At 50.2% G+C, this 25353-nt stretch overlaps 4 protein-coding genes across 4 annotated transcripts; 2 read left to right on the forward strand and 2 right to left on the reverse strand.

The window, feature by feature from the left end:
* Window positions 1-8510: 8510 nt before the first annotated feature.
* UCRPA7_5233 (putative polyketide synthase protein) lies at window positions 8511-14557 on the forward strand (the record flags this gene model as incomplete). Its single annotated transcript, XM_007917780.1, has 7 exons — window positions 8511-8532; window positions 8589-8795; window positions 8861-8973; window positions 9032-9584; window positions 9644-13302; window positions 13359-13679; window positions 13733-14557. 7 exons carry the CDS (start codon window positions 8511-8513, stop codon window positions 14555-14557), a joined length of 5700 nt encoding a protein of 1899 aa, XP_007915971.1.
* A 2043-nt stretch (window positions 14558-16600) lies between these two features.
* UCRPA7_5234 (putative dna polymerase sigma protein) lies at window positions 16601-17726 on the forward strand (the record flags this gene model as incomplete). Its single annotated transcript, XM_007917781.1, has 3 exons — window positions 16601-16638; window positions 16688-17390; window positions 17442-17726. The coding sequence occupies 3 exons, from the start codon at window positions 16601-16603 to the stop codon at window positions 17724-17726; spliced, it is 1026 nt and encodes a 341-aa protein (XP_007915972.1).
* A 907-nt stretch (window positions 17727-18633) lies between these two features.
* On the reverse strand, window positions 18634-20737 carry UCRPA7_5235 (putative alpha-n-arabinofuranosidase a protein; the record flags this gene model as incomplete). Its single annotated transcript, XM_007917782.1, has 3 exons — window positions 18634-20025; window positions 20082-20543; window positions 20612-20737. 3 exons carry the CDS (start codon window positions 20735-20737, stop codon window positions 18634-18636), a joined length of 1980 nt encoding a protein of 659 aa, XP_007915973.1.
* Window positions 20738-21978: 1241 nt separating this feature from the next.
* On the reverse strand, window positions 21979-22874 carry UCRPA7_5236 (putative acyl- n-acyltransferase protein; the record flags this gene model as incomplete). Its single annotated transcript, XM_007917783.1, has 3 exons — window positions 21979-22504; window positions 22587-22726; window positions 22821-22874. 3 exons carry the CDS (start codon window positions 22872-22874, stop codon window positions 21979-21981), a joined length of 720 nt encoding a protein of 239 aa, XP_007915974.1.
* Window positions 22875-25353: the final 2479 nt, after the last annotated feature.

Raw genomic sequence — 25353 nt, forward strand, 5'->3', positions numbered from 1 at the left:
TTGTTGCTTCGTCAAGTATGAGTATCCTCGGCTGCTTCACGATACTTCTTGCAATAGCAATTCTCTGCCGCTGTCCTCCGCTGAGCTTAATGCCTGCGTCTCCAACATTGGTATCATATCCCTACAGTCATTAGCGTATGGTCTTAATTTTGGGCCTTGTTTCCGGGACATATCGTACTTCAGGGAGCCGATCAATGAATTCATCAGCGAACGCTTCCTTGCATGCCAGTTTGACCATCTCTAATTTTATTTCAAGAGTTTCGTTCTCCCATTGTGTGCCGATCAGTCCATTCGCAACGTTCCGGAAGATTGTGTCATTGAATAGGTACGGCTCTTGTTGTACAAGCCCTATTTGAGATCTCCACCACTTGATTTCGATCTCCTTTAGTGACCTCTCACCCACTCTAATAGAGCCATTTCGTAACCACAGCGTCTGCCTTCATGTGAGCATTGAACTTGAGCATGATATGCTGTATTTACTTACTCCAAGGTTGTCAGTTTCATTTCCGTCTAGCTCATACCACCGTTCAAGAAGACCCACAATCGTACTTTTGCCCGAGCCCGAAGGCCCAACAATTGCGGTCAATTTACCTGCCGGAAACCGAAGACTCAGATCATCAAGAATTTTGAGGTCTGGTCGCTTGGGATAGGCAAAATTCACATGCTCGAGAACAATATCCTCCGACGCTGATGCCTCAGGCTCTGTGACACCACCAGGCTTGGGCTTACGAGCATCGATAATACTGTAGAATATTGTTGCTGCTCCGGCGGCTCTCGCGGCTCCTGAAAGGGGGTTTGTGATGCCACCAATAGCTGTGGTCATTGACATGACCGATAAGAGGACACTACCGTTGTTAATGAATTACTCGAAAACGAGAACCAAAACCTGTGGCAGGGTATTTACGAACACCATCAGTGTTTCAGGGCTATCGATTTTGAGCGCCATGTACATCCGAAGAGAATACCAGAAGGCAAGCGCGAATGTTCTACACCAGATTAATTATATACACGCCGATTTTGCCACAGAACTCACGCATAAATCGCAAAGAATACTGTTCGACATTAGTTTCCAGCCGAACTTTGGGCAAGAAATTCAATACCTGGAGCTTGTTGGATGGCAACAAGCGGCGACATTTTCAATCCTCGACGACGCGACTCATCAACCCACCCAGCATAGCGCTTTGCCATTTTGCTTTGAGCGCCGCAGGCTGCGACCATACGGATAGAGCTAAGGACTTCATTGGCCACGGTAGATGCTTTAATATCCGCCTGTTGAACCTCGTTCATCAATCTGACTAGGAATGGTGTTGTAACAGCATATACCGCAATTATCAAGACTAACCCACTGCCCGTCACCAGGGTTAAATTCCAGCTATAAGTGAATGAGATAATGAGTGCAGATACTACAAGGGATATTGATTGTAGGAAACTTCCCAGTTTCTCGGAAATGCCCATCTGCAGGATATTAGCGGTGATTGTAATAATTGCTGCTGTTTGACCAGGAGGCAACGCGTCAAGGGTTGAAATGGGCTGCTGGAAGAGAGTTTTCATATACTCCAGTCTCATTGCAGCAGATATTCTAAGACTGCTCATTCTGAATCCGAGCTACACAAGTAATTAGGAATCATTGACTTATTAAAGTTTGGACGAGGCTTACATATGAGACATAGTCAAGGAAAAGTCTTGCGATAAAAAGGTAGATGAGATATTTCCTGTCTCAATCTTAGTCTTTGAGATGGATTAGTATAAGCGCTAATGATTCTTACACGCATTCGATTATGCCGCCCATGAACGAGACCTGAGTCTGTCCTGCATTGTTCGGCTGGTAGTAACCCGTGAACGACGCAAAAACCTTGCCTATGGAAGTTTTAGATTACTGAACTGCAGTATCTACTTCAAGAGACATACCGAAAACAACGTTCATCAGTGGCATTGTCACACCTGCGCAGATGGAGGCTACTGTGGCTGCCAAGATCAAAAGTCTATCCCCAGTTGATGAATATGTGAAAATTCGCTGCAGAAATATTAGCTGTTGTTGCTCATGCACCATGAATTCTTACCCAAAAATGCTTAAAAGCTGTCTTATGTTCAGGTTTCACCGATAATGGCGAAGGTTTACTTGGCTTGACCATTGGCAATGTTGCTGCTGGTGCTACTTGAGGCTGCGGAACCACCTGAGGTTGAACAGGACATGAAACCTTTTCAGGAGCTTTGCTTTCCGAAACAGGTTCCTCTGTGATAAGTGTATCGCATTGAGATGGGAAAGTCGCCATTGAACTCATCTCTGCAAGTCGTTTCTCTTGAAGGGTAGTGCCATCATCGACGTCCGAACCCGTTTCTTTGTCAGGCTCCATGCTGATGACAAGCACAAAGCAACTGCCAAGGTGGCACAACTCTCTCCTTGATGATAACAACAATCTTTGTGGGGGACTGCACCGCTGTGAGACTGGAAGAGGCTTGGGCCGCGCCGGAGCCTTATTCACAGCCGTGAAGCAGCGAGCCAAATGGCCAAGCACGTTTTGCTAATAGCAGTCAAGTCTAGCATGAGATTACCAAGGATTCAAGGACGCGTATACGCCATTGTACCTAAAAAGAAGACATTCTCGCTTAGTTCCTCTACGCTGGCAAGATCTGAGCAATAGTCGCCAACAGCATCTTCACACGCACCCGGAAAGAGACCCGCAATCGAGGAACGACGGCGTTCTAGAATTTCTTGATTTCAATTTTCTTTCGCGGCTGCGAAGAGATTGGGGCACCGCGCGGAAAGACACCCCCGCTCCTAGGCTTTGATTTGCGAGGCAATTATCTTTTTAATTACTATATGTAGCCTTGTCCCACATGAGCTCTTATCAAGCGTATTTAATGTACTTCCTGATTCGGCTGCAAGTATGTGCCTCTGGAACCTTACAACCAGCAAATGATAACGCAATCCCGTCTTCTGTCCTGTTACAATTACGACGCTAGTGACTCGTCATCTACTCGATTGTGTTTGAGTTTTTTTGGGAATCTATGACATGATCAAGACGCTGCGTGATATCGGGTGAAGGAACAATATTCCGGAGGCGCAAGGGGAAGTTGTGATAAGGTACGTGTTGAATAGATAATGCAAGGGACATTGTAATATCGGGAGAGCTTTCTAGGCTGAATTAAGGATTAAGGACCCTAACAGGCCGCCGCTAAGATGTGAACATACAAAGTCAGCAATTATGAGAAGCACCCCTGTTAAATTTCTGGCCTAGGCACGTTATGCATGTTGATATCGTTGCGGCCCAGAAATTGACCCTTTTTGGCGATCTTGGGCATGCAGGGCAGGATTTCAACCAGGAGCGAGTGGGTCATACTAAGTTAACTCAACCACATTTAGCCAAATGGCCGCCACGTCTTAACTACGTTATAACGCCTCATGTCTTATCTACCGTCGTTCTAGCATCATTAGCTTGCGATTTCGGTTACGTTGGTCGTAGATGACTCTTCATGGGTTAGTCGAAAGGTGCACCACACCCGCTCCGGATCATGCATCTTGAAAGCCGTTTCTGCTAATGCCTTCCACCGCATACCTCATGAGAGCCCATGCCGACCCACATGCCCGATAAATCACCTCCATGCACCCTTCGCCGCACGCAATAGCCGGACTCGCATCCGGTTCAGCAAATGTACATGTCCCATATCTCTAGCTCTAGCTCTCATGTAGCAAATCGTGAATTAGCAGAGAGCTTTTCTTAACGATCGAAAGTACCATTAGCATAGAATCATGATCCAATATATTAGACATGACGGATGCTGCCCACCAGTTAACCATCGCGGGCACTATACTTCGAAAGCCCAATCTGGACCTGGTAGTTGCCCAAACGCTGCAACCCGTTTTTGGAGTTACCGATATGCTTGCCGGCCTGGAGAAGCCTATCTAAGGTTTACACGAAACAGGTCCGAAGAGCACATTGAAATCAAGGGCAATGGGCCATTTGCCCGGTTTTCCAGATTGCATCAGAGGCCTAGACTGAGACCATCCAGATCCTACCTCTCACCCTCTTTTGTAGCTTCTTCTTTGCTCTATCGGAATGTGGAGGGCCTTGGCTATGACATCTTTCGATTGGTGTAGTAAGAGACTTGATCGGGCTGATTGATTTCATTCTTAACATATGACGAATGCGAGGTTAAGGCCTAACAATTATGACCTTGGAAAACTAGTCTTGCCAATACTTTGCTGTAGTTGATTTAAAGTGAATGGAGTCAAGTAACTTTCTCAAAAAGGATTGTGGAAGATGCTCTGTTAGTGTATGTATTCTATATTTGAAGTGGCGACGCTTATATTCTGTATAAGCAAATCTGATTCCAGTTCTTTACGCATGAAGGTCTATTTCATACAGATCGATGGCATCTCTGACGACGTTTCCTAGCTCTTTTACAGTATCTTTGTCTCGTGGAAGAGTATGCCCCTTTGCATGATCAAACAGATAAGCCGTATCTGGATCGCATACATTGTACAGCGCCATGGATCCATGAAGATATGGGTCCAATGAACCAACTAGCAGCAACGAATGCATTAGCTTGAGATAAACCTCTTTCTAGAGCCTGACTCACTAATATGGCAAGTTGGAATCATGATCATCTCTTCCGACTCGTCGCTCAGTACCATGGCATGTGAATCTGGATCAAGGGGTGGCCATCCTGCAAAGAAAATAGCATATTTGAACATTGGTTGAATTCCTTTGGTTTTGAGTCTTCGTTGCTCGTGAAGTAGTAGAGTTGCAGCAACAGTAGCTCCCTCAGAATATCCGATAATGCCATCAAATGGCCCTCGTTCTTCCATGATCTTGACCAGATATTTCATTGCATTATCAGTACTCTTGTGTGCTGTAGCAACGCCTTCCTTCATCAGCTCTCGCATAGTATCCTCTGGAGTCTCACATTCAGGAAAGTCGCGAATCCGAGAGAGGACATCGTCGTCTTCGGTCTTCTCGACATCTTCGTCGGGTTCCATGAATCTGTAATAAGGAGGCTTCCCAAAGTAATCTTCGAACCCTTCGGGCGGTACAGCCTTGCATGGGCCATTGATGAAGTGAAATGTTGCAGTACCATCTTCAGTGAGCTCCTTGATGATGGGGGCTTCACATTCGCTTAAGTCAGTCACGTCTGGTACTAAGGGTTTGATGGTCATAATACCTAATTGGACTTGGAATTTCTAATTGAGAGAGAGTCATTAGCTACAGAATGTGCAGAATAGCAGCTTGAGCCAAAGACTGTTGTTAGAAACCTACGTCTGAGCTTCCATAAGCTCCAGGAAGACACAAGAACCGCATTTCGCCGATACCTCTTGGCAGTGCTAGATGCCGCCGTAGCCGGGTTCCAGGAACCAGGACAGAGATTGACAATGATATGAGTGGCTGATTGCAGATGATGTAGACTCTCTGCTGATCTTCTGCATCTGTAAATTTGAAGTTTCTCGTTTTTAGTCTTCTCGCTTGGACTTGGAGTCACAGGCTTCTTATCAGAGGCTTGCAATTGGTGGCAATTGAAGTTATTCTAGCTCTGCGATGTCGTGATGTGGGATGTCGATGAGGTTGAATGAACACGATAAGCTAAGATGACCAACAAGCTTTAAACTACTGTACACCGGGACCCCCGCATACTACCGGACCAGGTAGAGAGATCTGGTTCCTTGGCAACTGATGTGGGCGATGCAGGTCCTCTGTAAGCGCGGACGGAATTACAGGGGTTTCTGAACTTGTTCATTCGAGATCTTGTAGCTAAACCAGCTAACGTAGCAGGCGTCTGGTCGTCGGATCGACTTTCTGGCGCATCGAGACCTACACAATGATGATCGGCTCAGAAAAATGAAAGAAGAATATCGGTGAAGGTGACGTTACGGACCGAACTCATGCTAAGCAATGAGATTCAGGATAGTGTAGGGGCATTTAGTTTGCCAGCAGGACGATACTCCAACGCCGTTGAGATGTTAGTTTTGGATAAATTGGTTATCAATTATCTTACATAGTCAGCTTGCCCAGCATTTACAAGCTCTCATCATTACTCTGCCATCCACCCCTTGCCGCAAGTGGTATTAGCAATTGGAGACGGGTACCTTTCACAGCCCGTAGACTAGGTAGGCCCATTTGTCCGGTGAACAGCCGCTACGGGCCGCGGTACTGTTGTCGCAGGTCTTCCACAGTGTATAACCACGAGAACGCTGAATGAAACTCTTCTTCCTCACCTCGGGAAAAGGTTCTGCCCATATTCATGCCTTTCATCTGACTTGACTAACTGAAATCATTCTTTGGATATCACAATGTTGACCCCTATATGTCGTAAGGTCAAGATGTTCATCATCCATATAAGATGAGTATATAGCAAACATGACAGCGGGGGCTCATCAACTTCGACCAAACGCTGGCAGTCTGCAGCCATGCCAATGCTACCCTTCTGAAGGAACGTAGGATGTAAAGTCCCGGAGCTAACCTCGAAATGTCTTGGTTCCGCTTAGCCAGGGGAATATGCCCTGATGCAGGTCTCCATGCTCAAGTACCGATATCATGCGGCAAAGCTGTAATTAACCGCTATCGATAAGAGCTACACGACACATGCTTCCCCACGCACACAGCTCCGGCCTAGTCGCCCTGCTTCGTGATCAAAGAGATTAAGATGCTATCTCCTGCGGCGGATAAGCTGCTTTGTACCTGCTGCAAGCGATCATGTCTGGTCCTCAATCCCGTTATCTCAGAGAAACCAGGATCCTGAAGGTAGGTTCTCCGCATCGCCCCACCAGGACCCTGGGGATAGGGATCAACCCGAGGTGAGGGTCTGTACATTTGTTGCACGGGTATAGCACGCAGACGGTCGGAGGCGATTATCATCCATACTGGGCTCTTGCTAATCTCTTGATCATTCGCCGGGAAATATGGAAGATTCCCGGAGCTTCCGATCTGGCCCCTTCCAGCTGACGACGCTCTTCGATTGATGTATCAATGCCACTCAAAGTGCTTGCATATTGAGGCGCGACATGGTCGCCGGAACCTGCCTTTTATCCCGCGAGCTTCAATATCGCAAGAGCGCCAACATGTGACGATACCCCGGCGACCACCATACAATGCTACAATCCTAGGTAAGGTGACGGAAGGTGGCTGGAAAATGCAGCGGACGATCTCTAGGACGATCTAGCAAGGCCTCGGCATATAAGCTAGGAACCAAAGCCGCATACAGGTCCCTAGGAAGGCTCTACGAAAGCCCTTTTGCTTGATCTAGTGTCCGATGCCGTCTTGTTTTCTCACAATAGATTTGCCAAGTCATTGAATTATAGCTGAGAGGTTCTGCCGAAACTGCAAAACGACCCTTGGCCATGGCGCCCATCGCCATAACCCCCGATTCCTCCACTGCCAGTCCGGTAGCTGAAGAGGGGAATGGCTATTTCAATCACAATCTTCCCAATGGTTCAAATAGCCACAGAAATGGGGCTACCAACGGCCACACAAATGGTCTTACGAATGGCTCCAACGGGCATGCCAACGGCTTCAATGACGTTAATGGTATCAATGGACATTCTCACCATGTTCCAAATAGCGACTCCTTCCAGTCAAAGCCGATGCCAGTGGCTATTATTGGCATGGCTTGTCGTATGCCCGGCAATGTTGCCAGTCCTGCAGAATTTTGGGAACTTCTTTCTAGGGCTCGAACTGGCTTCACCGAGATACCGAAAAAGCGGTTCAACGCGGAGAGTTTCTATCATCCAAATCCAGGAAAAGGGGGCACCTTCAACCCCGTTGGTGGCAATTTCTTGGATGTTGATCTCGCAGCATTCGATGCACCGTTCTTCGGTCTGACCGAAAAGGAAGCAATTTCAATGGATCCGCAACAGCGGTTGCTACTGGAGTGCACGTTCGAGGCACTTGAAAGTGCAGGCGTTCCCAAGCACACCATCGTGGGCAAAGACGTTGGTGTATTTGTTGGGGGCTCATTTCCAGAATACGAATCTCATCTATTCAGGGATAGTGACACTATCCCGATGCATCAAGCAACTGGTAAGTAAGAGCACGAATCTGTCCTGAACCGGATACTAATGTACCTTAGGTTGTGCTTATGCAATGCAATCCAACAGAATCTCACACTTCTTCGATCTGCGAGGTCCAAGCTTCACATCTGACACGGCATGCTCATCTAGCATGGTTGCTTTGCACCTGGCATGCCAGAGCCTCCGTCTTGGGGAGTCAAGTGTGGCGATAGCAGGTGGATGTCACCTGAACATGCTTCCAGAATTCTGGATATCGTTTTCTACTTGCCGGTATAGTTAACTTCAACACCTTGTTTTCTTGTTTTAGACTGACTTCTTCCATAGTCTACTCTCGGACTCTGGACGCTCAATTGCATTTGATAGCAGAGGCACAGGGTTTGGACGAGGCGAAGGCTGCGGCATGCTTATCCTGAAACCACTCGCGCAAGCAATAAAGGATAATGATCCGATTCGCGCAGTCATTGTTGGGACCGGAATCAATCAGGATGGTAAAACTCCAGGAATAACTATGCCCAGTGGCGAGGCTCAAGGTACGTACAACACCGAATCCAGACTCATACATCACCTTCGCTAAGCCTTATTGTAGAAGCTTTGATGCGCCAAGTCTATAAGAATTCCGCACTTGATCCCAAGGACTGTGGCTTCATAGAGGCACATGGAACTGGCACGAAAGTTGGTGACCCTATTGAAGCAACCGCTCTGCATAACGTTCTGGGGCAAGGACGGACCTTGCGGGACCCTCTCTATATTGGTTCGGTGAAGTCAAATATTGGACATCTGGAAGGCGCTTCTGGTACGTTCAGTACTTTACATTACTGCTTGTTTCAATCAATTTTGAGATGCTCATTCATGACACAGGCATCGCCGGCGTGATCAAGGCAGCCTTGATGCTTGAGCGTGGTTTCATCCTGCCGAACTATGACTTCAAAAGCCCCAACCCGAAAATACCGTGGAAAGAATGGAACATGAAGGTGAGTTTACAATAATCGAAATTGATGCCAGCTACTACTGACTGATGACTGTGCTCAGATTCCAACCATGCAACGGCCCTGGCCGAAAGGCAAGAAATACATAAGCGTCAATAATTTCGGCTTTGGAGGTACCAATGGTCATATAGTCTTAGAGGCAGCACCATTTCGACAAAAGATGACCATAGAGAAGGACTTCGATCTCGAAAAAGAGAAGTCTCGAAAGCTTTTCGTCTTTACAGCGAACGACAAGACAGCCCTGTCTGCCTTGATGAAGAATACCGTCGTTTATCTGGAGCAAAGACCTGAAATCTTTCAAGCAGATTTGATGGAAAATGTAGCCTATACGCTAGGTCAGCGACGGTCACTCCTCCAGTGGCGAGCCACCGTTCCCGCCCAGGACTCATTTGAACTCATTGAAGCTTTGTCAGGAGAGAAGTGCACGGTAGGTAAAGAGATTGAGCCTCTAAGGATTGGTTTCATTTTCACTGGCCAGGGCGCTCAATGGCACGCCATGGGACGTGAGCTCTATGACCATTATCCGGTTTTTGCTAGCAGCATCGACTTGGCAGATAGATGCCTAGCCTCCCTCGGCGCGGAGTGGTCTCTAGTTGGTACGTTTAATCCAAAATCTGCATATAAAGCATAACACAACTAATCTCATCTATGATAGATGAGCTTAACAGAGATGCCAAGACCTCTCGAGTCGGCGAGGCTCATCTCAGCCAGCCTTCATGCACAGCGATCCAACTAGCGTTGACTGACCTATTACAAACATGGGGAGTACATCCCACTGCAGTAGCGGGTCACTCGAGTGGGGAGATAGGGGCTGCTTATGCCGCAGGTATCATCACATTTGAGGCTGCCATCGCCATCGCATACCACAGAGGAAGGCTTATTCCCATCCTCAAACAGAGATACCCTGAGCTTCAGGGTCGCATGATGGCTGTTGGTGGAAGTAAAGAAGAGATCAGCCCTCTCATTGATTCGCTGAAGGAAAAGGAAGTGCGAATTGCTTGCTTCAACAGTCCGTCTAGTCTAACCATCTCCGGAGATGAGCCTGCTCTAGCCGAGCTTGAAAAGATTATCGAAGAGAAACAAATGTTCAATCGGCGACTGCTTGTCGAGACAGCTTATCACTCCCATCATATGAATTTGGTCGCGAAGGATTACCGCGCATCTTTGCTTAAACTTGGGGCACCTGTCAAAACAGACGTCATGTTTCATTCGTCGCTCTATGGACGTCTGGCCGAGGGCGCTGAACTGCAAGCACAGTACTGGGTTGATAACCTGACTTGTCCAGTGAGATTCTCAGAAGCGGTGCAGAGCATGCTTGAGCCTGATGGAGAGCATAAGACTGGGGTGAACATGCTTGTGGAATTGGGCCCACACTCTGCTCTCCAGGGACCTATCAAGCAGATACTCAAGGCCGTAGGTGGCGCCGCTGCTAAAGTACCGTACGGTTCTGCTCTCATCAGAAAGAAGGATGCCGTCGAGTCCGCCCAAGAGCTTGCTTCGACGCTATTCACGAAAGGCGCCACTCTCGACTTTGCAGCCATCAATTTCCCGAAACCGGGCAAACACCCTGCGCTGTTGACAGATTTGCCACGATACCCCTGGAACTACCAGAACAAATACTGGCAAGAGTCTCGCATGACTGACAAGCATAAAAATCGCAAGTCGCCACGCAGTGATATTCTCGGAACTGAGGCCATCTACTCACATGACTTGGAGCCAACATGGAGAAATATCGTCAGGCTTGATGACTTGCCATGGCTCCGTCATCACAAGATACAAGGGCTCAACGTTTTCCCAATGGCAGCATTCATTGTCATGGCTCTTGAGGCTGCCGCTCAACGGGCTGCCTCTAAAGAAGTCCACGTTCAAAAATTTGAAGTCAAAGACTTGACTGTGATTAAACCTCTCATCATTCCGGACGAGGATGTTGAGATGACCATCACCATTCGACCACATCAAGAAGGTACTCTTGTATCTTCCGATATTTGGGACGAGTTCAGAATATCCTCGTGGTCTGTAAACAAAGGCTGGACTGAGCACTGCATTGGTCTCGTTGCTGCAGAAACTCATGATGCCAACGCGGTGGATAGCACAAGACAAAAAGAAGCGTCCGAGGCGCTTCTGCAATCTACTGCCCAAGTTATACAAGATGCAGGAGCCGCTCCCATCTCCCCTGTTGCGCTGTATGACAGGCTATCAGAGGTTGGGGTCGCATATGGACCTACCTTCCAAGGTATTGAGGAATGCCGTTCGTGCACCAACTACTCTATGGGAAAGGTCGTCGTCAAGGATATTGCAAAGGAAATGCCAAACAATTATCTAGCAACTCCTCTAGTTCATCCGGCATTTCTGGAATCGCTTATCGAGATGTATTGGCCAATGCTTGGAGCAGGAAAAGCCGACATCGATACAGTTTACTTGCCATCATCAGTTCGGCGGATTTCTATCACGACGGAAGTACTTGATACGGTGAAAGAGCCAGGCACCACACTGAGTGTCTACTGCAAAGGAGAATTGCCGCTGCAAACTCCAAAGCCAGCCAAAGTCACGATCTTTGCTACTACGAGCTCGGATTCTCTGGAGCCTCTGATTACTTTTGAAGATTTGACTGTATCTCCAATCATCGAAGGCGAGACGGAACTGGATGTGAACGCACCAAGAGAATTGTGCTTTAAAATGGAATGGGAACCAATCCTTCAAAGCCTAGAAGACACAACAAGTGTCCCCGCTAGCTTCCCGGATACCCAGGTTGCGATAGTTCATGAAGAATCAAACTTTCAGAATCTCGTGGCCATGGGCTTAGCTACTGAGCTCGAACAAGCAACAGGCAAGCAGCCAGAGTTTGGGAGCCTGGAGAGCATTGATGCGGCTGGAAAGATCCTGGTCTTCTTGTCTGAATTACACAAACCAATTCTGGCCGACTTGTCTGAGAACCAATTTCTTGCACTTCAAAAACTTCTCGCAGGTGTTGAGGGAGTCCTCTGGGTTGTAAGGGGAGCATATGATAGATCAGTAAGCCCAGAAGCGAATATGGTCTCAGGTCTCAGTAGGGCCATTCGCTCTGAAACCGCAATGAAGTTTGCCACGCTGGACTTGGACGCAGCAACCCAGCTGTCAGAAGCAGAAACTACCAGGGCCATTTTGGACGTCTTCCGAGCCGCATTTGGATCTAAGTCGTCAAACACTAGCGAGCTCGAATTCATGGAACGAGGAGGGGCTTTTTACACCCCACGAATTGTCAATGATGACGAGATGAATGCGTACGTTCACAAGCAGACGAACCCATCTGTTCTTGAGCCTACACCATTTGGTGCAGATGATCGCAAACTGAAGCTCACCATCACCACTCCCGGTGCACTTGAAACGCTGCATTTCCTTGATGACCCTAGTGTCGAAGAGCCTTTGCATTCCGACCAGGTCGAAATCGAAGTCAAGGCTGCTGGAATGAACTACCGAGATGTCATGACCGTCAAGGGACAGGTTGTCGGTGAGCTTGGAGTGGAAGCAAGCGGTGTTGTCACTAGAACCGGAAGCACTGCCACTGGTGTGCATGTCGGTGATCGAGTCTCATGTCTCACGGAGGGCTCTTATGCTACTCGTACTCGTGCAAACGCTGGACTCGTCTTCAAGATCCCGGATGACCTGTCTTTCGAAGCCGCAGCTACAATTCCTCTAGCCTATTCCACAGCATATCATAGTTTAGTCGAGCTTGGAAGACTGACAGAAGGTGAAAGCGTGCTCATCCATGCCGCAGCTGGAGCGGTAGGACAAGCTGCAATCTCCATCTCTCAGATGATTGGTGCGGAGATCTTTGCAACCGTGGGTAGTGCAGAAAAGAAGGAGCTTCTGATGAGGGAGTACAATATTCCAGAGGACCAAATCTTCTACAGCCGCGACACATCCTTTGGCAATGGTATTCGACAAATCACGGATTACAAAGGCGTGGACGTCATTCTCAATTCACTTACGGGTGATTCTCTTCGGGAATCATGGAGTTGTCTGAATAAATTCGGCCGATTTATAGACATTGGCAGACGAGACCTCTCTCACAAGACCCGGATTGAGATGTCACATGCCGATAACAACGCCAGTTTCATATCAGTCGATATATTTGGATTGCTTGCAGAGCGTCCTAAACAAGTTAAGAGATTGATGGCTGATGTGGCAAAACTGGTCAAGTACGGCAAGGTCCGACCCGTTGCACCAATAACGACATTTCCCATCTCAGACATCGAATCAGCCTTCAAGGCTTTACAGAACGCAAGAACTGAGGGCAAGTTAGTGATAGTCCCGGGCGCAGATGATATTGTTCTGGTAAATTGACATTTCCGTAAATCCTTGGGAAAGCTGTTGTCTAATTTTCGTTGCAGGCACCACCCTCCAAGAAGCTCAATGATCTCTTGAAGCCTGATGCAACATATATTCTGATCGGAGGAACTGGCGGGCTCGGTCGTAGTATGGCTCGCTGGATGGTTAGCAAGGGAGCGAAGCACATTGTTCTCGTTTCTCGGACCGGATCTGCTACTGGCAAGGTCAAGGAACTCATTGATGATATGAGCGCCATAGGCGCGAGCATCATCGTAAAACGATGCAATGTTGTGAATACGACCGAGGTCAATGATCTCGTTGCCAATGGTCTTCATGGGCTTCCACCTGTCCGTGGTGTTGTACATGGAACCATGGTCCTGCATGTGAGTTTCTGCCAACAATATTGACGCAAAGCATTATCGCTGACATTATACAGGATGTGCTTTACGAGAAGATGACCTTCGACGATTACGTGACGGTACTTGAGGGCAAAGTGCAAGGTGGATGGAACTTCCATCACGCTCTGGCATCAGCACCTCTTGACTTCTTCGTCGCTATCTCATCCGCCGCTGGAGCCGTGGGCAACCGTGGGCAGGCAGCATATGCCGCTGCTAACTGTTTCCTTAATGCCCTGGTTCAACACAGATTAGCACAGGGTGTCCCTGCTTCTTCCTTAGACTTGACTATGGTCTCCGACTCTGGATATCTAGCCGACAACGCTGAAAAGCTTGCAGAGGTTAGCCGGAACTTGGGCAGTGATAGCATCTGCGAATCCGAGGTTCTTGCACTGCTCGGGGCAGCAATCAGCGGAAAACTCGCCACTACTTGCAATAACCATACAATTACTGGCATGCGGATCACTCCGAGTATGCAACCCTTCTGGACCACTGATGCTAAGTTCAAGCATCTGCGGTTAGCTATGGAGGCTGCGGCTGCAGCGGATGCAAGCGCAAATGCTGGTGCCATCTCGTTCAATGCGGCTCTCAAGGCTGCTAAATCGCCAGCAGAGGCCGAGGAAGTTGTCTGTAATGGCCTAGTTGGCAAAATCTCATCAGTGTTGATGCTCGATATTGAGGACATGGACGTCACCCGATCTTTGTCACACTACCCTCTCGACTCGCTGGTGGCCATTGAGATTCGCAACTTCATCACTCGAGAATTCGAGGCTAACATGCAAGTCCTCGAGCTCTTGTCCAGTGGCTCTATCCAGACTCTATCAAGGGCAGTCTGTGGAAAGAGCAAATTGGTAGCATTTACCTGAGTGTCCCAGTGCTATCATTTGAATTTGTATGATATTGAAGACCGATATGCATTGTTCTCTTTGGCTCGAGCATCTTTCATTGTTAGTAGTTACTTTCGTTGATTGCCTCCCGGGAGCCGAGTCCCCGTTGGCCATTTTGTTACATCATACTTTCGGAAGCGGCAAGCCAAGCTATGTCTTCTTTCATCTTCTCATTCGATTCGACTATAACTAGATTTATTGAAGGCATTATGGGATTGAAACAATAGTACAGCACAGTACAGTAGAAAGAATTATAGAGATTTTTCACTTGACATGAAGCATCTTTTCTGATATTGATGTCAAACCATGTTGGATTGTGAGGTGAGTTTGAGTGGGTCAAAGACAGCACAATGGTTGTTCTTTCGATGTCTCATTTGGTAGACAACACCATATCGAGAGAGTGGTATAAGCATTGAGAATTTCTAGCCAAGGTGCCTTGTTATTCAGGAAAAATTTCGTTCACGATTCCTCCCTTAATATGAATTTGGTCCAGTTGGTGAGCATTAGGGATATCACCTGACCCATCTACTCATCCTGGATTGGCTTAGCTTGTATGGTGGGGCACTGGGCCTTTCTTTACCCGTACCTAAACCACGATTGTAAATCTGGATCAAAAACTTATCGCCATTAGATATCGCATCACCAAGCGCCGGCAAATGGGTTTCTCACCTTTGTCAACGCCGCGAATCTAACAAATACATAGCGATCCTTGAAGACATTCGAGGACAACCAGAGATGTCGTACGACTCGCGATATCCGCCCCCACCGGGCACCTATCCGCCCCCGCCAGGACGGCAAAGCTGGCGCGATGAGCGCTCATCATTACCCACAAGGCCTCCCTCTCCTCACGGCGGTGATTCGTACCGACCCTATTCCAACTCGAACTACGAATCGTATGCGCCGCGCGACCGCGATAATCGCTACTCTGATACTTATAGTAACTCGCGCTACCCGCCGCCGCCGCCGCCACAAGACTTCCGCCGCGACAGCTTCCGTCCGCCGCAAGGTGATTTCACCTTTCGCGTAGACAAGCCGGTCGGTGTCGATGAGTCCTCTTACGATAGCTACCGCCCCGGGAATAGACAAGAATCTCGAGGCGATGCTAGTCGTCGCGAGCCTAGGAATCCGCGCTCATTTCGCGGTCGAGACCATCGTCGACGTGGCGACGCACGACCGTACCAAAGATTCCAGAAAATCATTCCAGCAGATCGCCCGATTCTGCATGCTAATCACGGGGATAAACCTGCCGAATCATTCGTCAATGAAGCCGATGGAATCGTATACAAAGCATTTGGGGATTTGTCGGACAGTGATGAGGCGGAGATGGAGATTTCTGATGCCTCTGATGATGGGTCCGTTGCGCCTGCCCAGAAACGAGCTCGTGTGACTCTGAATCAGTCAGCCTCAGACGACAACACCCCGAAGTGGTCAAATCCTGACCCTTACACTGCCCTTCCACCCTCCGATGAGTCCCGCCAAAAGAAGAAGGACGTGGTACACCTGATTCGTAAAGCTCGAGTCCAGCCAACGAAAGAATCTAAGGTATCTGTTCCTGCTGAGGCCGAGGATTTCATCCGGTGTGACCTTGACAGTGATGAATCTGAGGGTGAGAAAAATGTGCTAGGCCAAGGCGTCCCGGGGGCGCCTACAGGTCCCCGCGGCGCGTCCTCGACGCGCACCTCTCACATCAACGGCGCCAACAGCACTGTGGGACAAAGCTCTGCGTACTCCACAAACAAAAATTCGTCTCATCTTCCAGGTGAGGCGACAATTCCTCAGGCTCCAGGCGGCAAGGGTAGCACAAGTAATGGAAATTTACCTCCCCTCAACCCCACGACGAAGCGTGGAGCTGTGGTCGACCTCACAAGCTCGTCAGATTTAGGGACTCGCAAGCGCACCCACGACGACGAACTGAAATTGCCAGCTCATTCGAAACTCAAGAAGCCCGTCATGGCACCTGTTAATGGCAGTATCGTTCGGGACTGGGTTCCCGTGAAGGGAGAGGATCCCAGTCCTTGGCTAATGGCTGGGTTAGCTTGTACTTCTGAGACTAGCGTTCGGTATGGACCCTTTGCCTTCTCATCTTGCACGATTACTGACCGTGATTAGGTTTCATATGGAGGTTCTTGATTTCTATGATTATGTCAAGCCACGCTTGTTCGAGGATCGTGTACGTAGAGAGCTTGTCCGCGATATCGACCGTACAATCCGACAGCGATATCACGATGCACGAATCGATGCCTTCGGCTCCTTCATGTCCGGTCTCTACCTTCCCACAGGAGACATGGACCTTGTATTCTGCTCTGAGCGGTTCCTTAAAAACGGCATGGCTGTGTACAACACGAAGAGACACCTCTGGCAGCTCAGGAGATTCCTGGAAACCAAACGAGTTGCTTCGGAGAACAACTTTGAAGTCATCTCCAAAGCGAAGGTCCCCCTCGTGAAATACATTGACAAGCTCACCGGATTGAAGGTCGACATGTCTTTCGAGAACATTACTGGTGTCAACGCCATCGAAACCTTCAAGGCATGGAAGGAGCAGTACCCTGCTATGCCAATCTTGGTCACAGTGATCAAGCACTTCCTCTTGATGCGTGGCCTAAACGAACCAGTCAATGGTGGTATCGGCGGATTTTCGGTGATTTGCCTAGTCACGAGCATGCTTCAGTTGATGCCCCAGGTCCAGAGCGGTGACCTCATTCCCGAACATCATCTTGGGATGTTACTCATGGAATTCTTCGATCTGTACGGCAATAGATTCAACTTTAAGACAGTTGCGATCAGCCTGAACCCACCCAGATACATTCCGAAGGTTTGCTCCCCATCATGCTATTACTTCCGAAGTCATGCTAACCTTGAGTAGTCCCAAGTTACCGGGTTCGCCTACAAGAACCCTGGTCGTCTGTCCATCATCGACCCTAACAATCCCGAGAACGATATCTCAGGCGGCTCGAGCAACACGGAGAAAGTCATGTATTACTTCTCCGTTGCGTACAAAGAATTGCAAGAACGGATGATCAAGGCGCCGTCAGCTGTAGGCGAGAGCATCCTTGAGGTGATCATGGGCGGCAACTATTCAAGTTTCAGACACCAGCGAGATCATTTGCGCAAGGTCCATGAGAGGCTATATGGGCCCTGCGAAGACTGATGCTGTAGGCAATCCAGATTGCTTTTCGACAGAGGCATCACATGACAACGGCTGACTATTTCTACACTTCCACATGATGGTACGGTTCTCGGATGGTTACGCTCTTGTTGCGAGGAAAGGAGAGGAAAATATCGGTATGAGGTTTCGGAATGACCAGACGGCAGAAATCGCGGCGTTGACGGATATTGAGGTCATCATTCTTCTACTACGATACCCAGACAGTTTTCTTCCTGAAATTGTCTTTTGCTTTTTCTTATTGCATTGCTTACCCCCACGGCCTGTTTTGCAGCATGCACTTACTGTAGCACAGCTTTGTATCATAGAAGGGGCGATGCTGGTCCACACTGGAGCCATCGAGTATCGTCGGCACGCATTGCGGCCGGAGTCTTTCGACTTTTGCTCGATTTGACGGCTTAAGGCGACATCATGACAGGCCCCCAGGGGTCTCAAACGGCTCATAATGAACACATATCTGATTTCCCATTCGTTTTTTGTCTTCCTTTCCATGTAGTACTTTACTGACTCCTTCGCGGGCTCTGGCATACTAGCTGGACAGTACTACTAATTCGTCATAGGTACTGCTCAATGGGAGAGAACTCAGGCCGCCGCGAAAGCTACGAACCTGAGTCCTTTGGACACCTGTTTCAGGTTGTTGGCCAGCGTGCTACAACAGCACACCACTTGAACAATCATCAAACAGGCACGCATTCAGTTCTCTGATCTGCAACAACGGCGGCGACTTTGTCACTGCCACTTTTTCTCACTGTATGCGATGCTTGACGCGTGGCTACGGAGAGGAGAACGGCCTAGGAGGGGTGGTTCAGGAGTCAAGCGCTTTATAGATTTGCCTAGATTTAGTTCATGATATGGTCTGGCGAGACTTGGATACACCGCGTTTCCGCGCTAATCACCATTTCATGTCCACTGCTCGCTTCTTCGTCTTACACGCCGACTTGTAATCCGTGTCCAGCACCGCGACACTCAGCTCTGGCAAACTGAACGTGAACGCGCCGTCGTCGCCTGCCGTCAAGAAGTACGTGGTGCTCGTGACGATGTTGACGCCCGTGTGCGGGTCATTGTACGCATACGGATCACCATTGCCGACTAGCACGCGCAGAGCGGCCTTCGTGCCGGCGGCGACGCCGTCAAAGGTCACGGACACAGGCACGTCGGCGTGGTTTGTCGTGTTGTATACGGCACCCTTCCAGATATACGACTCCTTGTCCTCGTTCTTGCCCGAGACGTAATACAGGGGGCCGAAGTCGCCGGTCTCCGGCAGCGTGTGCGTCATCGGATGCGCGGCGAGGAGTTCCCAGACGTACCACGAGGTCGAGCGCGTGGTCATTGCCGGGTCGGCTGCGTGCTGGAGGATCGTGACGGCCCATTGCCAACGGTTCATGTTTCGCATCACAGGCGCATACATTGCGCCGGGAACGCGGTCAGCGTTTCGCTCGTAGCCGATGAGAGAGACGGCCTCGCCGACGCTGCCAATCCACCAGGGGAATGTCATCAACGGGCCAGCCCAGTCGGTGCCGCCATTTGGATGTGTCGCCGATACCTCACCCACGATGTGGCCGACGTCATTGTCAAAACGATTGAACTCCTCCACGAGCTGGTTGGGTTGACGGTACGGATGGTAGTCGCCAATCGCGCCGGGAGGGATCGTGTAGTTGTCTGTTGAGGCGCCAGATCCAATCACTTGGATGTCAGGGTACGCTTCATTGACAGCCTTCATGAACAATGGCAAGCGATATTCCTGATACGTAGCCCAACCCTCCGCGCCGCCCTCAAGCCAGTCCTCGTTTCCGATCTCAACATACTCTAACTTGAAAGGCTCGGGATGTCCCAGCGAGGCGCGTACCGAGCCCCATTTTGAGTCAGCAGGCCCTCGGACAAATTCGATCTCATCCAATGCATCGTCGATGAAAGGCTGCAGCTCATCCTCGGGCGTGATGTCTCCGTTGAGAGACAGACCGTCCCATACAGCCAGAACCATCTCCATACCCATGTCCTCTGCCCAGTACAGGTATTCCAAGAGGCCGAGCCCATTGGTCTGCTGATATCCCCAGACACCTTCAAAGCCAGGACGGTCCTTGAGCGGCCCAATTGAGTTCTTCCAGTCCCACCGGGTCTTGTTGGTATCACCTTCAAGCATGTTACCGCCTGGGAAGCGGAAGAATGTCGAGTGCATTTGCTCCAAAGCCTCGGCTAGGTCAATTCGCAGCCCGTTGGCGCGGCCTTTGTAAGTTGGTGGGAAAAGGCTGATCAGGTTGAAATCCAGAGATCCACTGGCAGCTCCCTATTCACGAAGCTATAAGCACGAGACACAGAGACGACCGAACTTTAGAGACCTACCTTTGAATCAAATGTGATAGCGAAGGTATTATTGCTGTTGGGGGCATCCTTGTCGGGGATGAGCTCAACCTCATGTTCCACCCACTCGTCCGCAACAGCTTTCGAGGTTATTTCAGCTTTTCCAAAGACATCGTCAGTCAGGTTGGACTTTAGCCATGCAGTGAAGACGCCGTCGTATGAGCCTTTGACCCAGAACGAGCCGGTGTACTTCTGCTTCTTGACATCCATGCCCCAATAGCCGTCATTTTCAAAGCCAATCTCCCCCGTAGCGTCCCCTGCCGCAACGTTCATCGACGTAGGCAGAGCGGCAGAGAGGGGAGTGCTGAGATTCTTCAGGGACAGCACTGCTCCGTTGATGGGATGCCAGGCATCCAATGACACGGGATACCGTGGACTGAACTGGAAAGCACGATTTCGGATGAGCTCGGCATAAATGCCACCGTCACCGGAGTTGTTAATGTCCTGTTAGGAGTCAGCGACCAAATAATTGACATGCATTTACGACAAAGGGGGCGTCATGGCAAGCTTACCTCATGTAAGAACCCATACTGGTGTCCACTTGTGGCATTGCCTCCGGTTGCACTCACGGTGATGTCGACGGCAGTGACAGACGCAACGGACAATGCCGCAAGCAAAAAAGCCTTGGATGACACCATGCTGAGTACGCAGTCTCTGTCCCAGCGTTCCGCTGCAGAGGAGGCCGTTCCATTGCTGTGAGAGGGTGACAGGACATCATCTTATATGATCCGAGGTTCTCGACCGGGTTGGTGGGAGAGTTACATCGAACTGTCGAGGGTCTCTATGGCCACTGACAGAGTCGTATTGGAAGAAACAGTTTGATTCCCCGCTTCGGGTCAAGAGGTTGTATGGCATGGCTCGTGGAGAAGGAGACAGGCACGGCTCTCCAATCCTCCCGCCACTTTCCCCGTACTTTTATTCCCCGCACTCTGAGCAGGACCCCAATGCAAGCTCCGCACCAGGAACAGACGGGAAAATAGAGGCATCGTAGCTGTCGCTTGTCGATGAGGTACAGCCGAGCGAATCAGCGTTCGTCACGCAGCTTCGCAGTTCTCAGGCCAGGCTTGAACAAACTCATTTCAGTCGGTGTCGTAGAAGACGTATCATCAAGATGAGTTCGCCCGTGGCTCTTGATGGTGTTTTTGGGCTCTGAGTAGATCAATTGCCCCTGAGAAACGTCGGGACGAGATCAGCAATTGGAGACTCCGGAATATGGCCATCTTCCTCCCATTAGGAGTCCGTCTTTGAGTTTCGTAATGGAGAAAGGCGTGGTAGCTCAGCACAGCTCTCGGTCAACGTTCCTCCGTCCTCAATCGCAATTTCGAGGAGGGTAATTTACCAAAAGAGCAGTGTCTAGAGGCAGCGATTGGAACTAGCCAGAGTCGATGCGGCATGACGACATGTTCCTTGCTCTTGTTGGGGTCAAGGTCAGAGCAAAACCGTTGCGCTAAGAGCTGTGAAGCTGGAGTTCCGGATCTAGTATTCCTATTCGACCGCCTAACGGACACGTATCGGCTCAATTACCACACTACGGGACGGCACTCATGTCCTTGCCGACGCTAAGCAAATTCCCCGTCTTGTGCCTGGGACTGGGCATACACCTACATACACATAAGGCCTGAAAGATGGGCGGTGCGTCCATCTCCAATAAAGGCGATCATAGTTCGGGAGATTATTAGCCCTTGATAGAATGTAGACACTTGCCTTACGCCGCAAATGCCTGGGTGGCAGCTCAAAGCAAGAGCAGTGTGGTTCTTGCGGCTCTATGACAATCCGGCACTGCTGCTCTACCTGTGACAAACAGGGACGATATGGCTTCAGTTGCTCTAAGCGGTCCAATACCGGTTGACTCCGTGTTCCTCAACTCCAAGATCTATTATCACAGATCCTTGACCATCCAGATACTGCCCTCCTTCTGGCCCCCGTAGATCTTGAATCCCACCTTCTCATAGAACGGCACCACCTTGTCATTGTCCCCCGCAACACCGATCTGGATCCCCTCGCCTGCATCCCCCTTCCCCGCCGCCACCGCCTCCCTCACGCTCTGCACAAACGCCTCAATCAGCCGCCGCCCCCAGCCCTGGCCCTGGAACGGCGCCAGCAGGTCAATGTGCATCGTCGCCCTGTACCGCCGCACCAGCTCCGCCCGGCCCTCCGAGCCCTCGAGGAGCAGCCAGCGCGGGCTGTACGCGAGCTGCGCGAGCGCCGCCTCGTTCACCACCCCGAGCGGCTGCCCGGGCTTCGGGTCGGCTACCTCCGAGCCCGGCACGAACCACGGCTCCGGCGTGGTGAGCTGCTTGGGGACGGGGACATCCTTCTCGCCTGCTCCGCGGCTCAGGACCGTCTCGATGTACTGCGGGTAGGCTTCTGCAAAGGCGTAGACGTCCGGGCAGCCGATGACGTACCTTGATGGTCGGCCAGTCAGCGGCGACACACCTTGCAAGGGGACACATGAGCCTTGGGGAATCATGCTGGACCCAAACTCACCCCACGGCCGTCCCCGTACCGTCATCGAGGACGAAGCAGTTATCTGGAGAAAGCGTGGTGAACTGCAGGGTCCAGATGTACGGCGCTATCCGCCATGCCGGCTCCGAGGCTTCGAGAGTCGGCGGTAGGGTAGAGCGGCACTGCGACCAGAAGTCAGGGCTGTTCCAATTCCATGATCCTCCTCTTTGCACGACCATTGAGGTACACGACAGTAGGTATGGGCAAGCCACTCACGATGTGTGCCATCTGCTCCGTGTCAGATACCCTAAAGGGGCGGATGTGAGCCATTCTCCGGCTGATGCTCCCCGCTATTTAAAGGCTACCTCAGTGCATGCAAACCAGGACGAGTTTCATGAATCCGTGTCGTTCATATCACGGTCCAATTCACCAAGGTATAGTTGAAGTTCACTTCTATTAGACCTCTTGACAGATTCATTGTGAGTATGAACCCCTCAATGATGCCGCTTTTACTGGCAAAACATCGGCAAAATGGCTCCTGGCTGGCGGGCCGGCCCTCCCGCATCACGACTGTCGAGCTTGTAAGCTTCGGATCATTTTGATCCACCCCTCTTATTATTGAACCTACGTCGTATACTTCGAAAGACATTTACGATCACTTTATTCTTTCATTGGTACCATACGGACACAGCTGCAGGGGCGATTGGTTGGGAATTTGTTCTTTATATTCCGATTTCACAGCTATTCTTCTGATTATTTGTGCCTTGCAGCATACATACATAGCCTGGATGTCATCCTCTCTCCAAAGCCAGCAGTTGTCGTCTGATTTTGACGGGGCTTCCCTCCCCGGGAAGCTCGTCATACTGGCCATCATCGCATCTAAGGATATGATCCGCGTTCTTTGCTTGGACAAGTTGCCCCTTATAAACTCCTCCATGAATCAGAAGCCAGTCCAATTCCGTAAGCCCCCCATTTAGGATGCGAACCCAGATAACCGCAATTAAATGAATAAATAGAAACAGAAAAAGGCCATTGATTGTGTCGAAGCGCAGAATGACAAGAAAAACAGCCAGAGGCCCAAATGTACACCTAGTGTAATATACAAGGAGGTATCTCAATTTCGTAGGCTCATGTACCAAGGAGCAAACGTACTCCGATTCACCTTCTTCAGGGAAAGAAAAACCTTCGTCGCAAGGATAGATCAAACCCAGTGGGTGTGCGTGTAAATTGGGTATTAGAAAAATTTGGTAAGATGTGTTCCATGAAGGAGGGTATCGTGTTGTGCAGGATACATGACGACACGACAGGCCAGTGTCAGATCATGCCACCGGGCAAGCCCATTCCTGATGGGCTTGGGCCTTTCATGTTTGAGGTGATAACCGACCGGCTTGCGGGCGGTCCTGCGGCGACATAGGGACCATTGTTTGTCTGCACAGCGAAGCTCGCTCGTGCTGAGTTGGCTTCGAGCTTTGCCTTCCATTGTCTCCGTCGCTCCAATCTGCCGTCCTCATCATCACTAGCTGGGAAAACAGCATGATGGTCGGTCGACGTGTTACCTAGCGGTAGGTGCGGTGTGCTAACGCTAGACATGGGCTCATCTGATCCGTCTCCCTTGCGGTTGACAAGTCCTCCGAAGACGCCTCTTGTCCGAGATCCCTCGCCCCTTCGGCGGGGGTTGATTGGGGGAAGGGGAGGAGCTGTGTGGGCGGCGTTGCTTCCGGCTCTTGACCGTGATCCGCTTCTTGAGCGTGTTTCGTTGACTTCGGGAGTAGAATTAGATTGTGGGAGGCTGACCGTGGGCACTCGACTGGTTGACATGATGAAAGTCGGTTCTGAGATGTCGTTCTTCTTGACAACCTTCTTGAGCGACTCATTCAGGGTGCTAGTTGTCGTACTAAACCCTGGCGTGGATGGTGCTGATGGGCGTCTCGGTGATGGGACCGGGGCAGTTGGGGTGGTTACACTTGAACCATTGGCACTGTATGGGGAATGAGGGAGACCTATTGAGCTCCCAAGGGGAGATATTGGCGAAGGTTGACCTGCGGATATGGAGTCATATCCGGCACGGGTAGGCTGAAGACTCAAGTTCCCTGCTGAAACGGATCGATCAAAATATTGAGGAGAAGGTGCACCAGAGTGCGCGCCGTTAAGCGCATGGCCCTGAGGTGGCATGATGGGCGAACGGCGGATGTCAGTGCCGGGAAGGCCCGGTGATCTAAGCATAGGTTGTCGAGAGGGTGGATTCAACTTCGATTGACCAAGTTGATCCTCATAAGGGACAGAGTTGTTTCCAATTCTTGGAGGCCGGCTGCGGGAACGATTTTCACCGTAGCTGGTATCGGAACCACTTCTATCGCGTTCTGTCCTCGACTCAGATCGAGACTGTGAGCTTGCACTATGTTGAGATCCCTCACTAGGGGCTCGTTGCTGATAGTACACTGGCGGGGGTTTGCGTTCCCTGCTAGGGGTCCGTTGTCGTCCCGTGCCTGTTGCACGCGGTGGTGAAGTTCGCGATTGAGAGGTAGGATCCTCGACACTCTGCCCAGGCTGAACTTGGTGCTTAGCGAGCGTTTCGAGCTCCTTTCGTCTCTGTAATTCACGCCTCGCTTGCCGGAATGCACGGAGACCAGGATGTACATTCTCGTCGTCCTTGGATTTGGTCGATCTCGCATCGGCATCGTGGTCCTCGTCGGTATCAAGCTCCTTCTCCTTTACGTCTTCCCTAGACGTCATGCGTGGCATGATCTCCTTCTCGTCAAATGTCTGCTTGCTAGGGCTGGGAGAAGTGCTCATGGTCGACGCGCCAATC

Source organism: Phaeoacremonium minimum (assembly GCF_000392275.1).
Source record: "Phaeoacremonium minimum UCRPA7 unplaced genomic scaffold PA7_03_scaffold_408, whole genome shotgun sequence".
Taxonomy (NCBI): Eukaryota; Fungi; Ascomycota; class Sordariomycetes; order Togniniales; family Togniniaceae; genus Phaeoacremonium; species Phaeoacremonium minimum.